This window comes from Calidris pugnax, unplaced genomic scaffold, assembly GCF_001431845.1.
Source record: "Calidris pugnax isolate Ruff unplaced genomic scaffold, ASM143184v1 scaffold69, whole genome shotgun sequence".
NCBI lineage: Eukaryota > Metazoa > Chordata > Aves > Charadriiformes > Scolopacidae > Calidris > Calidris pugnax.
Window position 1 is genome coordinate 9,300,850 of NW_015090859.1, and position 17,163 is coordinate 9,318,012.

Here is a 17,163-nt window from a genome sequence, read left to right on the forward strand (position 1 = left end):
TCTGAATATTTAAAATATGTCCTGGTAATAGTCACTCCTGTTATGCTGAAACCATAAAAATGCAGCTTGCATTTGCATCTCTTAGGAGGTGTTGCTATTTGGAAAACGCTGCATCTTAACTTAGCTAGTGCTGCCTCTGTAGCTAAACAGAATTTTACTTGGTGGTGGTAAGCCTGATTTATCTGGAGCAAGAAATACACAGGAAAATGTAACAGTTATTCCATGATGTTTGTGGGAATCTGATGTTACTTTGAAGCTTGTGTAACAACAGAAATTAGTGCTTGATGTAAAAAACCTAACAAAAATGACCTCTGACACTTCAGAAGTAACACATGTGTAAACCTCTGCTCCCCTGGAGTTTATAACACTCCCCCAAAGGTATAGATGAATGTGGAGTTGCATGGAAATTCATAGCAATTTTTTTTCTCTTTGTAGGTGGGCTACATGACGTTGGAGACTTCTCAGTTGCGATCATTACACATAACCTCTGGAAATAACAGTAGAACTGAAAATATCGAGTTGGAAAGTGGAAAACGTCACACTCTTGAAGTTAAAAATTATCCAAATGAAATTTTTGTTCAGTGGGTAAGTCTATTTAATTCCCAAGATATACATTAATGTCTTGGCAGCTATCTATATGGAATGTGTGAAGCTGAGAGGACAAGCTCTGGCGAGATTTTCCTTTTGTCTTGTTTTCTGTCTCTCCCCTTCTTTGCTGTACCAGTGAGACTGGTGATTTGTAGAGACCAGGGCAGGATGTAATTTTAAAAAAAAAATAGTAGTAAAAAAAAAATTACTAACTTAGTATTTAACTTCACAATTACCTTTTCACCAAGCTTAAATGTGTGGTCATATGGTGTTTTCTAGTAGACACATATACTAGAAGGATCCTAAAAGGAAAAAGGTCTGGAGTCTTGCTCCGAAGCCTCTGCTAATTCTTACTGCTATATAATAGTGCGCCTTTAAGCTGATCACCAATATTAACGAAGTATCTTGGTAATGGTTTCTTCCACCAGCTGTTTGACAATGTCACGTCAAAACCAGAAGAAGGAAATAATCTCATCAGGTAGAGTTTGTTTTGTTCCGAAGTTTTGGCAGTAGTGTGACTGTCTCTTCAATCTGCCTCTTGGGTGGACTCTTCTTGCTTAACATATACTGTAGGAAATCTCTGCTTGCTGAACACCTCACTCAATGTTTAGGGGGTGAAGGAACTTCTGGGGCATAATTCATCTAAGCTACCTTGCGTATCTACTTTAGGTATAATTTAACTAAAATTGGAAGTGCATGTTTCACTCCATTGTGTAGACTTCTTTTGTAGACAACAAGCACAGACGGAATATCTATTACTTCCTTTTTTAATCTTGGGTAAGATTCTTGGGTAAGAAGTCTCCTACAACTTCTGGTTTTCTTCTACATCTTCTGTTTGCAGATGTATTTGTTACTGGCTGTGGCTGTTACTGGCTTGCTTTTGACATTCTCCTAAGCAGGCAGCAGGCTGATGTAGAATTAGCTTGCTCTTTGCATGAACCACAGTTTAAGAGATTTAGAGTTCTTTCAAAAATGTTAACTTGAGAAAAATGAAAGGGGAAGACTTGGTTTGTTGTGCTGCCAGCACATAATTGAAAGTAAAATGTGGTTTTTTTTGACTTATGCATATTTTGTTAAGTATTTCTTTCTTCTTGCATTTTAAAGGTTCATAAACAATTTGCCTGATCCTGTCAACGTCACTATGGGTGGAACTTCTTTTGGTAATCTGCTGTCTCTTTCTGACAGTGAATACAAACTCTTTCCAGGAGGAAGGTAAGTATTTTTCCTTTACCTAAACCTAACCACTTAAAAGCATACTTGTCTTATATAAAACACACACAATTGTCTATACCTATGGTCTGAACTGTGTTTTTTCTCTTGCAGAACAGATACGATTACTGTCATTAGAAACTCAATTAACTTTGCAGTTACTTCAAAATCACTTGGATTTGGTAGTGCCTATACAATTATAATTGATGAGGTGAGTTGCCAGTGCTGTTGAATAGACAAGACAGAATTACTTTTCATGTTGATATTTTTTTAATTAAAAAAAAACTTGTAGAATTATTCATCTGGCCCATAGTTGTACATAGGATAGAATTCTTATATGCTAAAAAGAATATAAAACCTTTCCTAACTATAAAAATAATAATGGGTATGATAAATTATTTAATAGAATCATAGAATGGTTAGAGTTGGAAGGCACCTTAAAGATCACCTAGTTCCAGCCCCCCCTGCCATGGGCAGGGACATCTCCCACTAGAGCAGGTTGCTCAAAGCCCCATCCAGCCTGACCTTGAACACTTCAAGGGATGGGGCATGCACAACTTCTCAGGGCAACCTGTTCCAGTGTCTCATCACCCTCACACTAAAAAATGTCTTCCTAAGATCTAATCAAGATCTCCCCTGTTTCAATTCGAAACTGTTACCCCTCGTCCTATTACTACGCTCCCTGATAAAGAGTTCCTTCCATATTTACTGGAGGCTCAGGCATGCAAGAATTCATGTTCACCAGTGATGGCCTTAAATCTTTAGCCCAATTAGAGGCTAAGGATCTGCATGAAGTCCACTGTAAAGCAACTACTCCTTTATAATTAGATATGCAGTGCTTCATGTACAATATTACTTACCCAGAACTTTGTGTATATGTATGGTTATAGAGCTGATGTAGGACTGTTTAGAGTGCTTTTAGTGTACAGGCTCTTTATCACTGCTCCTGATGTGCTATTTTAACTTCCAGTGTTCTGGAAACACTTGTAATGTATCGTACTCTGAAGATATCCCACCCAACACAGTCCATATGGCCTGGCAGATCCCTCAGTATTTTATTCTTACGTGTGCAGAAGTAGTCTTCTCTGTCACTGGGCTGGAGTTTTCATACTCACAGGTAGGTTTTGCCATTCAGAGTTCTCATTGTTTTAAGAGCCCCGAGTGGAGTCCTTACTGTGTTACAAATGAAGGTCCATGACTTATTATTTTTAAGTGGTGGTTCCATATTGCTGTTTTGTTTAAACAACAATGTCCTTCAGAGCCTTCTGGTAGGGCTATGGGCTGGTGCAAGTTGGCCTTGTTTCACTAGCATTTGGTGTTTTCCATGAAGCTATGCTGAATTATATCATTTGAAGACCCAATCACTAGTCCTCAAATTTTCTTCTCACGTGTGACTTTACATTGAAAAGAAGCTGTATGTACTGCTGGTGTAAAACCAAACCAGAGAGCCCTCAAATATAAAATGAACAAGTACTGGCAGTTATAGCCACACTAGTTTCCTCTATATAGTCTTTAGCAACAGTTTCATTATGCATTCTTAATTACTTGGTCTTCCAATTCCAGTTTGTAGTATTAGCTTTGTGTATTTCTTCCCTTAATTCTGAGTCTATAACCTGCAGTGATGGGTATATTGGAAGAAATGGCTTGCTAGACTATGATGCAATCAGTGTATTTATTTAATCTGTACTGTTGTGACTGAGTCAGATGTGAAATAAGACTGTTAGTTACTCACTATGTACAAAGTAAAAGTTGTTATAGCCAGTGCTAATAATCTCTTGTTCCTCAAAGCCTTCCCCAGGCCCGTCTAGCAACTTTTAATTCTTTAAAAAAAAAAAAAAAAAGAAAAACGAACCAAGAAACCCCACCCCAAAGAACCAGTATTTGTTATAATGTAAAAAATGCAGTAAACTTCAAAAAAAACAAGCAATAGCAGTTTTTGGCTAACACTTAAGTGCCTTTACTTCTCTAGGCCCCGTCCAATATGAAGGCCGTGCTGCAGGCAGGATGGCTGCTAACGGTGGCTGTTGGTAACATCATCGTCCTTATCGTGGCTGGAGCATCCAAACTCAGTGAGCAGGTAAGCACACGAGCAAGTGGCGTGCTCTTCTATTATGCTGTGAGAAAGCAGCTCTAGTACAGGGAGGTGTGCTCTTCTATGCTCTTCTATTACGCTGTGAGAAAGCAGCTCTAGTACAGGGAGGGGGAGTCATAGCTGGTGATCCTCAACCACAACTTTAGAACATCAGCATTATGGTGGATTTGCATTTATAATTGGAACGTAGGTGGTTAGTCTTAGCTACAAGATGTGCACCAGTCAGTTGTAGAACTAGTGCTTGACTGAATCTCATTACACTATAAAAGTAACAGAATTATGAATCTTTATAAGCTATCTGGATAAAAACTAGTGTTGAAGGCTGCGACAACGGGGTGGTAACTTGTCTTCTGGAGCCACTGCTAAAGTTTAGAATCATAGAATCATAGAATGGTTTGGGTTGGAAGGGACCTCAAAGATCATCGAGTTCCAACCCCCCTGCCATGGGCAGGGACACCTCCCACTAGAGCAGGTTGCTCAAGGTTTCTGTTGATCTTTTTCCCCGGCACTTCCTCAATGTGTGTACACGCGTACATACACAAATTCAGCAACTCCAACAAATACTACTTCAGCAAAGGCTTCTACCTCTTGTCTGTTGTTTGCCATTCCTAATTCTTGCTCTGCCAGGCTTCTTCTCTTGCCAGCAGCAGTTTCTAGCAATAAGTTGCATCTCACAATATGGAAGTGCTGTGAACTTCTGGGCTGAAATTCTAGACTAATGGGATTAAAACCTACCAAAACTCTGTTCAGTGCTATTGAATCTTCAGCTGCATACCTCAGCCTTGCCATGTCCTGTCTTCTGGCTCCATTGGTTTCCAACCTCACACCCTGGGGCACGAAAGCTGTGGCTCTCCTGGTGATGAGCACTTGGACAAGACTTTCTTAGACTGTTTGTGGCAATCCCTAATGAAGCAAAAGGGCTATCTGAGAGAAGGGAGAGCCTGTCTTTGAAACAAGTCTGGCAGTTCTGGTTTCAGCTAAATTAACCAGAAACCAGCATGAATCAGAGCTGTTGAGGCTTTTCAGGTGGAGACAGCACTTTGAAACCAAAGTTCCTGGTGTTGCTCTCTGTCCAGATCCGTGGTCAGTAGAAACTTTTCTGCTGACCTAAGTGGAAGCAGGATCACTGCTAGCCTGGTTAAAAATTACATTACCTGGCCAAAAGGAGGGGCTGAGTTTCTTTTTCAGGATATTGCTTCGTTCCCATGTGTTCGGAACGATGATATTGTAGAACTTTCCAGCATTCATAGAACTTCTGTCTCTTCATTGAAGACAGGACTACTGAAAGGGCCTCAATTCTGAGTTGCTTTAAATATGTATTATATATGCCCTTTAAGTCATATGGTACTTGTTATATGTATTCAGTTTCACATTCTGAATTAACTTAATTCCTTGCAAACAATAAAAAGGTGTAATACGTTGAGGAATGAATATTGATGGATGAATTGTATTTTTTTTTCTTTTTTTACAGTGGGCAGAGTATGTGCTGTTTGCTGCCTTGCTGTTGGCAGTTTGCATTATTTTTGCTATCATGGCTTATTTTTATACCTATGTTGATCCAAATGAGGTTGAAGCCCAACTTGATGAGGAAGAAAAGAAGCAAGCTAAAAAAGATATGGACGTGCATGAAAAGCAAGCTGAAGCCGACTCTCAGATGTAAAAGTTGTATTCAAGAAGTGTTTCTAAATTATGGTATCCCAATAAATCTCCCTGCAGTAAGAGGAATCAGGGTATCAGTAACACCTCTGGATAATATGCCCAATGGGAGAGGTTAACAAAACCTGTTTTAACTCAAAATGCAGCCTCTCTTGGGAAGCAAGAGGAAAAGATTAGTCTCTCTTGTACCGAACATAATATCCTGAAGAAACTCCAGCAGAATTTGCACTCTTAATGTACCTCAAGCTCAAATAATATAGCACTAAAATGTTGAAATTGCACTCAGCACTATTAGACCCTGTGAAAAAAAATTGTATTTTTTTATACTGCATTTCAATTTTATATCACGAAATAAACAAGTATTGCCAAGAAATAGTAATCGAAGCCAAGCTATCTGCATGACCCCTCTAGCCTCACTGTTACTTGAAAGCAGCAGGTCATCTGTGCCTTAAATTCTTTTGTACTTCCGTACAGATAATGGGAGCAAAGCCCTGGCATTGCTCAGATTGAAATGCTGCCTGTGCTCCACATGGCAGTAGCTTGGACATGCACTGTATTATAATGTTTTATGTGCCTGTTAACTACCCATTTAACCCCTGTTATGTTTTTAATTAAATGTATAAATGAGATGTCCACTCAGGTAAACAGACAATGGCAAATGACGTTTGGAATAAGCAACAGCAATAAAACTTGTGTTATTTCAAAATAATGGAAGTGATGTAAGAGTATGACTTAAAGTTGCATGTTAACAAAACATGATACCACCTCACTGGTACTTCTTCATATGTGCTCCATCATAGAATCATAGAATCATAGAATGGTTTGGGTTGGAAGGGACCTCAAAGATCATCTAGTTCCAACCCCCTGCCATGGGCAGGGACACCTCCCACTAGAGCAGGTTGCTCAAAGCCCCATCCAGCCTGGCCTTGAACACTTCCAGGGATGGGGCATCCACAACTTCCCTGGGCAACCTGTTCCAGTGTCTCACCACCCTCACAGTAAAGAATTTCTTCCTGAAAGCTTGAAGCTAATGAATGAGTGTCAGTCTTTGTCTTAAGATGCCTCTAACACCCATCAAGATTAATGGCAGAGAAGACTAAATTTCCACTCCAGTTGCTGGCACTTAAGCCTCCATGTACATATGCGCACAGAGAATAGAGTTCCTCACCCATGAAAAGAGTTGGAAATGGAGCTTGATAAAGCAAATCCTAAGTGCTCTTCCCCTGAATCCCAGTTAGTCCTGTACCCTATAGGCAGTAACACCTATCAGTCTCTAAGGTCATCCAGGGAGAGCCTCTCCCATGGATTCAAGATGCTGGGTGTCCCTCCAGCCCATGGGGCTGAGCGTCTCCTGAGACAGTTCCCAAGAGGACCTGACTCCCTGCCATCCTCTGAGGAGGTAAGGGGTTTGGCATCAGGTTTACTTGTGGTAGACTAGCCAACATTTCTTTTGCAAGTTAGGCAAAACAAATTGTCTCTTTACTGTATCCCTACAGGACAGCGTCTTCTGTCTACTGTTTCGGCCACACCAGGTGAAATGTTTATGTGGTGTTTTAACACTTCATTTTTTTCCTTTGGTATACAAGTCACGTCTCTATTTTTTTAATACCATAAGCTGTTGGAAGTTAGCACTCTAGCAAACCCAGTTGCTTGTCTACCACCTGGATGGATGTGTTCTATGGCTAGAAAGCCACTAATGCTGTAAAATTATATGGGGAAAGCTTTGTGATAAGGAGAAAACAAGCTCCCCTATCTCTTCAGCCCAGTAAGGTAAAAAGACAATCCTATCTCATGAGATTTTCTCTTTTCATCAGGGATTGATGTAATTAAAAGTTAAAACATGCCTTATCCAAAATTTGATGTGGAAAACAAAAAACAGGGAACCTCGTATAGATAAGATGGGATGAGCAGCCATCTTCAGTGTTGCTGTGGCTGTGTCTAGAACCACGGGGCAGGGAACTGGTCTCTGGGTTGGAATCAAGTATTTTCAGTCCCTTAGTTTTGGGGATTAAAGATGTATGGTTAACCTCTAAATCTGACAGTGTGTAGTTTTAGGTGCTGGCTAGACTACCAGACTGCTGAGAGGGTCTTTTTGCTTATCTTTTTCTGTTACAGAGATGATACCCTGAAATCAATCAGACTAAGAGTTGATCATTCTAACTTCAGTTCTTATTTAAAACAAACAAACACAAACCTTTTAAAAAAAATACAAGAGTGGTGAATTATGAAAGCCTGTTCTAGCAATCAAATTTGCACTCATCTCTGGCCAGGTAGATACGGGAACGTGTATGTTCATATGCTTACTAATATTACAAATACACTGTGCAGCTTCCATGTTTTTCCTGCTGCTCATTAGCTCAACCTAATGACACTTGACTTAAAACTGTTCAAAATCAGATTCTTCCAACTACATGAATCCAGTCCCTGCCATTTGCTGTTCTTGAAAATGGGTCTATGAGCAGCACAATCTCTTCAAGGACTTCTTTATAGTTCTAGGTAAATGTCCTAGCAACCTTGTATAGACAAGGTTGTTGGGTTTTTCTGAAATTCCTGGAATTAAATTCCTGGAAAAAATTGCAAGCTACCTATACATACTGCTACCTACAAATTACTTTTTCATTCATACCTTGACACAATGCATTAGCATATCACTGACCATCTTGCAGAGGCTAGAATACTGATAATAAATTAACTGGGTCATGCCTTAAAGAGTGAGAGAGAGACAAATTATCAAAGGGAAAGTAATAACACCTGAGATGATCCTACTCCACCAGGAGGTGGCTCAGGACAATCAAGGATGCCCTATTTCCAGCCTAATTCAATCACTGCTATTTCTCCTAGAGACACCACCGAGGGACAGGATTTTGTGGAGTTTAGCACAATACAAAGGTAACATGAGTGCCTGCAATACAATGGACTCTCCATTATTGCTGTTAAGTTTTATTGCTTTTTCGTGCTCATTCCTAATTTGAGTCAAAGCTCTGTGTAAAATACCTAATGCCTAGAGGTGGATAACAAATCCATGTCCCCAGGGAGCTTAACAGCTGATCCAACTGCGTTTGGGGGAGAGAGGGGAAAGGAAGATGAGCGAAATGGACCTGTGTTTTTCAGAGTAGCTACCTGCTTATGTGCATCATAGAATCGTCTAGGTTGGAAGGGACCTTTAAGATCATCTAGTCCAACCATCAGTGAAGATCAGTGGTTGCCTACTGTTGTCACCCACCTCATCACGTGGAAGCTCTCAGCAGCATCCTGGTGCAATGACTGGGAGGGTGAAGGGGGACAGATAGGGGAAAAAAATGGGCAGAGTGTGGGAATGGGTTTGTCACCTTTTTGGACAGTACGGGTTGGGGTATGTGTTTCAGAAGCATAGAGAGCTCAGCGAGGAGCTGGAAGAAGGTCTCCTGCAGCAGGGCCTGGTTAAGCTTGGACAACAGGCAGGGCGTAGGCAGTGCACCCTCACGGGTGAAGGCAGTGCCACAGCAGGCACAGTTCATCCTTGTGTGGCCTCCATGACTACTTTCTTGGGTAGCAGCTGGGCTGGACATAGCCAAGCCACTTGTGCTTTTGTCAAGGGTCATTTTCAATGAGCTGCAGAGCCCAAAGTCTTTTGGCAATGGGACAGCTTGTAGAAACTACATGTTATTATTTCCTTTGTACTGGCATACAAAGCACTGATTTGATGATCTTAAGTGGTGTTACAACTGTCACTGACTGCATCCTAAAGGAATCCTAATTATTGCAGAAGCTAATCAGAGAGGCTTGCCAGCAGATGTACTGGGAAGAAAAAGCTGCATTTCCCTGCAGTGCCAAAATGGCCATAAGACCATGATAAGGAGAGTGCCTCTGGTGAAAGGGGCTCTGCCCCCATAACACCATTGCTGTATTTTGGAGGTGAGGGGAAAATAAAAATTAAAGCTGTGGAAGCTGTACAGCTAAATAAAAAATTAATAAAAATAGTGCAAGAGTTAGGCATGAACCACAGTGAGGCATTTCAACCCCGCTCGCTGTCTAGCTGCTCTTGCAACCCCTTGTCTGACCTGCTTCTGCACTTGGTGGTGAATAAAACCCTCATGAGATTAAGATGATATCTCAGCTGTCTGCTTCTGTGAAATTGTGTTTGTCTTCCTCCTGTGAGATTCAGCTGACTGGAATGTATACCCCTGTCAGAGCTTCTTTCCACCATAGCCCACATAGGGCTTTTTTACTCCAAATTGAACATTTATCCTTACAGCTGGGAAAAATATTCAAGCCTGATAAACTAAAAAAAAAAAATAATATCAGTGCTCCTGAAGCCATGCCATGCTTCCTTGGTAGTAAAAATTGGAAATGTCTTCTACTTAGATGGGAATCCTATTTCCTAAAGGTCTTATCTTACAAAAAAACGTTTCGAGTAAAGGTTAATTCAATTGGTGCAGCTCCTTCAGGCTGGTACTTTACTTCAACTGAGTGCCTGAGATCAGTTCTGTAACCACCTAACTGAATTAATGTTATTGAGTGCATTTTTACTGAAATCGGATCCCAAATGTGGGAAGGAAGGGGGGGCACCACTGCTGCATGAGTTTAATAAAGCTAGAGCCATGGATGTCCCGTGCTGGCAGGGCCTGGCTGAGTGCTGAACCTGGGGGGGGGGAGAGGGGGCATGGGAACGGGGGATTGCATTTGAGAAACTGAGCATGGAAATGAGGGTGGGGGAGAGAGGACCTCCAGGTCCTCTACATCTGCACCCTGGCCTTCTGCTGCTCTGCAATGAGCAGGTATATAAGGCTAATGGTCATGTTATTCTCTGCCACAGCAGGGCAAGAAGTCACTCCATAGAATCATAGAATGGTCCCAGGCCAGAAGGGACCTCCAAAGGTCATCTAGTCTGACCTCCCAGCGGTCAGCAGGGACACCCCCAACTAGACCAGGTTGCCCAGGGCCTCGTTGAGCCTCACCTTGAATATCTCCAGGGATGGGGCCTCAACCACATCCCCGGGCAACCTGTTCCAGTGCTCCACCACCCTCACAGTAAAGAACTTTCTCCTAATCTCCAATCTAAATCTGCTCCCTTCCAGCTTAAAGCCATTGCCCCTCGTCCTCTCACTACAGGCCTTTGTAAACTGGCTTTTGTAAACAGGCTTTTCCCAGCCTTCACTGTCGCAGACCCTCTTCTTCTCCCCCACAGTTTGGGACCAGGCTGAGTTCATTCCCCATCCCATTCCTGATTGAGTTATGGAAACCCAGACTGGAGGTTTGGTTTTTGTTTTGGTTTTTTTGGGTGTTTTTTGATTGATTGGTTGTTGGTTGGTCTGAGCTCTTTATTTCATGCATTCATTGTAAGTGTGACTCATCCTTTCTCCACTACATCAGCTTCAGGGCAGGAGGCTGCCCCAGTGCCCAGTGACCCTATGGCCAGCACAGGGCTGATGAACTTGCTCCCTCTCCTAACTTGCTGCCACCCCCGTTGCAGGAGATGACTGTGTCACTTATGTCCAGCTCGAGGAGCTGGGCAGAACCAGGAGGAATCAGAGAAGCCCTTGAGCCTTCTCCAACCTGCCTTGAGGCGGCCTGCAGAACAGGAGGGATTTGCTTTGCCCGGATCAGGACTTTTGCAACGAAGTGCGAGGCTGTGATTACAGATTTTAGGTGATATCTACAGGGATAAAATATATGACTTTCTCTTACCTTTCTTTAACTTTTTTTTTTTTATTTTTTTTTTTTATTTGCCAATCCCAGGCTTCTTGCTCAGGCAGAGCTTCCCTAAGTGTCAGCCCGAGGTCCCCCCCCGGTCCAGGGAAGTGGCGGGTGATTTCCCACCAGCAGGTGGCAGAGAAATACATTGCAGAGGAGGGAAAAGTGGGGGGAGCTCCCAGAAAATCCTCTCGCATCCCTGCCTTCGTGATTTTTTTCCCTCGCGGTTATCACAAGCTTCGGGTTATCCTATGAAAAACACCCCGCGCACGGATCAGATTTGCCTTTGAAGATCGGAGGGGCTGCTGTATGTTTCAGAAAATCAAAATATCTGGATGGATTTCAGCAAAAGATGGCTGGGCCCTGGTGAAAGTCATCTCTCTTCCGAACTTTTAAAAACTTGTTAAAACGGCCCAAATCCTAAGTGGTATTACAAAAAAACCGCTTTGATATTGAAGAATAGCAAAGAACAAGAATAAAGCCGACTCTGCTGCAGCACTCAACGCTCTTACTTGAAAAGATGATAAAATCACTTGGTACAGCTTCATGTTGTGCTTAATCCAATTTAACTGCAGGACTTAAACCCCAGGCACGAAACCCTGCCCTAAGCAGCAAAGTCACAAAGCAGGTTTGGGGGAGTTTTGGCAAGTGAGCGAAATGCCAGCCAGACAAAGCAAAATTGGCTCCTGTGGAGCCGATTTTCTCATCCCCAGAGAAAACAGCACCATGTTAAATACAGGGATGTATAGAGACTCCAGTAAAAAGATTATTTTTAAGTGGATACAGAATCTGAGCTGAATCTACGCTTGGTCCTGACAGACTATGGACACACTGATTTCAGATTCCTGCCTCATGGGTGACTTCCCAAGCTGTTAGTCTGCTGTGTAATCACTCAGCCCAGCCTCTGGCTTTAAAAATAAAGCCACAATCACCACATTTAGTAGGGGTTCTCTAAGATGGCACTTGGTGAGTCGTGCCAGCTAGATACAGTCCAGTAAGGGAGTTTGCTGGAAGAGCATCTCATTCCTGAATGCCATTCAGTTTTAGACCTCTCCTAAACACTGCTCTTTTCACACTGACCTCTTCTCAAACATAGACAGAAACAGGGTTTTGGGCTATGCCACAAACTTTAGGGTGAAACTTGGACGTGCTTCAGAAAGAGGTTTGGGTATTAGGGCTGTTATAGTCCTTGAGAGAGCAACAAGAAACCTCCATAGTCTGTGAGGCTGTGGATGCTACAAGGGCTGAGAGGGTTGCGAGCAGGGTCTGGATGGGCCCTCAGGCAACTGGTCTTGAGGAGGTCTTCAAAGCAGAAGGGATTTGCAGTGAGTTGTGACTTGGGTAGGAGAGCTTTGGGAAGCTGGACTGCTAGGAGGTGAGATTGGGATCCCCCTGGCACTGCATGCTGAAATAATTTGGGAAGGGCTGATGTGGGAAAGTTTGGGACGCTGGGTGTCAAACCTTTGGGGTGGGAAGAGTTAGGAGAGTCGCCAGACGGCAACTCCTGAGGCACTTCAAACCAGATCTTCAGGTTGGGGCCAAGGACCTGTGTGCAAGGACTGCTGCACCCTGACACCTCTCCTCAGAGCTGCTCCTCCCTGCTCCGTCCTCCACGGTGTCTGCCCTATGGAAAGCCAAGGAAACTTCAACTCGGGATCGCTGTAGGGGAAAGGTGTGGTGTCCAGCTCAGATTAAGTTAATATGAAATGATGCCAGCGCTGAAGAAGGAGACGGTCACTGGGAGGGGCAGCCTTTGAGCAGCTAAAACACCTAATGATGCTGTGCCGTCATTCTCACATGGAATTCTTGTAAGCCTGGAATTTAATTTTAAAGGTGCCTTAAAAACAATCTCTACAGAAGTTGGTTAAACACCCAAATCATTAAATGCAAACACTTTACATGTATAAGAATTTCAGATACACACCTTTTGAAAGTGCTTCTCTCTCTATTTAACACCCAGAAAATGAATACGTGCTCTTGTGCTTTTGCTGGAAGAATGACACAAAATCACATGTAAAACCTTGAGCTCTCATAAGGACCAGGTTAGAAATTTTTATTTTACTTCCATAAATGCAAATAAATGTCAGCATAGAGCTGCATTATAATGCAAGCCAAGCTTGCTCTTTGAGAAAATTGCTCACGGAAATGAGTCAGTGGCTATAGTGTCAACCTCTATACAAATGAGAAAGGAAGATGAGGAAGATGTGCCATGGGCTGAGGAGCCTGTGTACTACCTAGAAATAGCAGAAATCAAAAATCGAGTGAAGTTGATGAGAATCTTTCCACTGGTATCAGTATGCTTTGCCTGAGCCCCTCAGTGCACATAACTACAGGAGCTTTTCTGTATCTGGTACGGGTGGGTGGCACGTTGGCACTGGAGACCTTCTCAGGAGAAGGGAGGGGAAGGCCAAGATTTGCATTGAGGGAGTTTGGGAGGAAGGTACAGGGTGGGGGCAAGGTATATTCTAGGTGCAAGGAGCAAAATGAGCAGAACTGAGCATAGATGTGTAAGATAATCGCCATATCAGAAGATACAGAGTCAATACATATAATTCTTGGTAGCAAGTTCGGGGGCTAATCTGTGTATTTGCGGCAGAGTGGCTGGAGAGCTGCCTGGCAGAAAAGGACCTGGGGGTGTTGGTCGACTGTCGGCTGAACATGAGCCAGCAGTGTGCCCAGGTGGCCAAGAGGGCCAACAGAATCCTGGCCTGTATCAGGAACAGCGTGGTGAGTAGGGCCCGAGAGGTGATTGTCCCCCTGTACTCGGCACTGGTGAGGCCCCACCTTGAGTACTGTGTCCAGTTTTGGGCTCCCTACCACAAAAAAGACATGGAGGTGCTGGAGCGGGTCCAGAGAAGGGCAACAAAGATGGTGAGGGGTCTGGAGCACAAGTCTTAGGAGGAGGAGCTGAGGGAGCTGGGGTTGTTCAGTCTGGAGAAGAGGAGGCTGAGGGGAGACCTTATTGCTCTCTACAACTACCTGAAAGGAGGCTGTAGAGAGGTGGGGGTCGGTCTCTTCTCCCAAGTCACAGGCGACAGGACGAGAGGAAATGGCCTCAAGTTGCACCAGGGGAGGTTCAGGCTGGATATTAGGAAAAATTTTTTCACCGAAAGGGTTATCAGACATTGGAATGGGCTGCCCAGGGAGGTGGTTGAGGCACCATCCCTGGAGGTGTTCAAAAGACAGGTTGATGTAGTGCTGGGAGATATGGTTTAGTGATGGTGATGCTTTTTGTTTGTTGTGCGGGTGTCTATTTTTGTCAAAATTAGGTTGATGGTTGGACAAGATGATCTTTAAGGTCCCTTCCAACCTAGAAGATTCTGTGATTCTGTATTTCTCACTTAAGACTCATCAGAAAATCAATGTAGGCTTGTGGTGTCCTGCACTTCCCTCTGACCAGTTCTACAAGCAGCTATGGTGATGAGGCAAATCTGCCTGCTATCAGGAGACAGTGGGATGGGAAGTTTGTGCAGCTCTGCTACCCCATTGCAGAGTTCATATGAGACTACAGCCCGTAACTCGCCCTGTACATTTATTTGGAGGCAGGGAAGAAGACCAGTGCTGATGTGGAGCAGCAAAATCTATCTGCTCTTCTTTGCAAGTAAAGCATCAGGTACCCACTCTCCCAGCTGGAAGGAGAGCTATGCTTTGTCCAAAATCTCCAGGAAGCCTGCTCTCCTGAAAAAGATGGGAGGAAAACCCAACCAGCAGCTGTAGAAGCCAAAGGGGTATGAGGTTTTGGGATCTAGCCAAAGGTCTGGTGGAAGTGGGAGGTTATGGCAGATTTTTATGAATGAAAGGAGGTCTGCAAGAGGAGGTGGAAGATTGCTGAAGCACGTCAGAGCACCGTGACCGCTACAGGAACTTACTGGGCAACTACTTTTAGAAGGCTGTGGGATGGGAATGATGGGGAAGGTAGGAGGGTACACGCACAGGACCTGCATTCTTGTGGGGGCACAGTTATTACAGGCTGTAGCTGTCCCACACACATACTTAGTGGGGATGATGGTAGGTTCAAATGTTGGGAAACAGCTTTACAAGCTGTAATTTATTTGCCTAATGGAAACCCTCAAAAAATAACATTATTTGTGATTTCTGGCTTTTCATTCTTTGGGTGTTAAATTCTGGGGTTGGGAAGGCTACAGGCTGGTGTTCTTAAATACTGATGTTCTCTGATTACCCAGCAAAGAGATTTAGTCATCCCTCCGTGGTTTGCTTCTGTACCTGCTCTGCCAAGGCCGACCACTCCAGATAACACAGTTCTGGGCTTGAACTATGGGCGGGAGCATTCACTGCTGCAAGCCGAGAAGGTAGATTTTATGGTATGAAAGAGCTGGAGCCACCATCCCACTCCATACAGGACATTCTGGCTGGAGTTTCACCTTCTACCTCATCTGAGCTAACTGCGGGCTACCAGTGAAGAGGATGCGCTGGCCTCCCTGCTTCCCTTCCTCCCACACACACGGTGTCCCTGCTGCGTGACACCCAGAGACTGCTGCCACAGGGGACTAATCCAGCAGGATGTGCACGCATTTCCCGTGGGATCAGTGAACTGATCCAAATCACCATGGGGGCATGTGATCGCTAATGCAAGGACGGGAGCCAGGGCTGGGAGAAAGGAAGAGCAGGATCAGCACTTTGGCAGCAGACCGCACTTAAATTGGATTAAGTGCAACACGAAGCTGTGCCCTAAAAAACTCATCGCACGGCAAAATTTGTTACTGACACCCTAGACTAACAACTGAAACTTGCAGGAATCCATATGTTTTTGTGTTTAACAGGTGAATACAATATTCTTCTCTCAACACATGATCTTCCAGGTGGCTTCTGGTGTATCGTGAGATTAATGAAGGGTAAAATTTGACAATTCTTAAATCAAAATAGTGAAATAGTGCCCTCCCTTATTGTAAGACCACTACTTATCAGTCGTCAATGAGATACAGTGCAACTTTTTATCCTGGGACAACTGTAGCCTGCAAGTAAACATTTTAAATCTGTGATGACATGGACTGTCTAGGGACATAGTTATAGGTTAGGGCGTCTCATCATGATTACAGGGTCATCCTTAATGGATCCACTTAGTCTGGAGATTTTGCTTGTCTGGTGTGTACACAGACATTAATCTGAGATAAGAACTGATGTCTCCATCATAAAATGTGAAATGTGAGAAGAAGATAGAAAAGGTGTATTTCCTTCTGTTTGCTTATGTTTGCTTTGTGTGACAAGAGGGTAAGAGAAAGGTTTATGAAAAGCAAGATTAAATGAAATGATGCTCTTCGGGGGCAGAGGCACAGTGCGGTATAATCAATCTCATGTTTCTTAATGAGCTCTAGGTCCCCATCTAATTTTAATCGTCTGCCTGGAATACCAAAATACTTTCAGGCACTTACATTCTGCTCATTATTAATAAAGGGCATACAACACTTGAGCCTTTTCTTCCATTTCCTGCCTCGTCCTGGCTTATCCATTATGATTCTCAGTACTATAAGAAAGTGAATTTTCTCCTATTAATAAGAATCCCAGAACCCTTTGATTTTCTATGAACAATATGAAGTACATCACCGCAGGAAGCGAAATATATGAAGAACAGCATGTTTTATACAAACCTTGCAAAATAATGGACTTTTCTTTGGGGGACCATAACGTATTAGCCCATTTTCTTCCCTTCAGCATTCACGAGACTTAAAGCGGAATTTGTGTTTGAACTGCAAACTTTGCTTCTGTAATAGACAAAACAATTTTCTGACATGAATGCTTCTGGAACCATAACTTAAATGCACAGCCGAGTTTAGCTGTAGAAGGCAATCTGTATGCTTTTGAAGCTACATAAGATTCCTCTGCTGACATAAATACACAGCTGCAGGGTTACCCATGGCATGTCGAGAGGAAGAAAGGCTCCAGCGTGACCTTTGTAGAAGGGAACCCCTTTCCATCAAAAATGGAAA

General features: G+C 43.3%; 1 protein-coding gene across 1 annotated transcript in view; it reads left to right on the forward strand.

Moving 5' to 3' along the window:
* Positions 1–6,195, forward strand: part of SLC15A1 (solute carrier family 15 (oligopeptide transporter), member 1) — a 28,022-nt gene extending 21,827 nt beyond the window's left edge. The window contains exons 17-23 of the mRNA XM_014944092.1: positions 436–585; positions 1,017–1,066; positions 1,693–1,800; positions 1,912–2,008; positions 2,768–2,914; positions 3,767–3,874; positions 5,361–6,195. Coding sequence (XP_014799578.1) covers positions 436–585; positions 1,017–1,066; positions 1,693–1,800; positions 1,912–2,008; positions 2,768–2,914; positions 3,767–3,874; positions 5,361–5,549 — 849 coding nt within the window. The 3' untranslated portion in view covers positions 5,550–6,195. The remainder of the gene's footprint in view (positions 1–435; positions 586–1,016; positions 1,067–1,692; positions 1,801–1,911; positions 2,009–2,767; positions 2,915–3,766; positions 3,875–5,360) is intronic.
* The last annotated feature ends 10,968 nt before the right edge of the window (positions 6,196–17,163 follow it).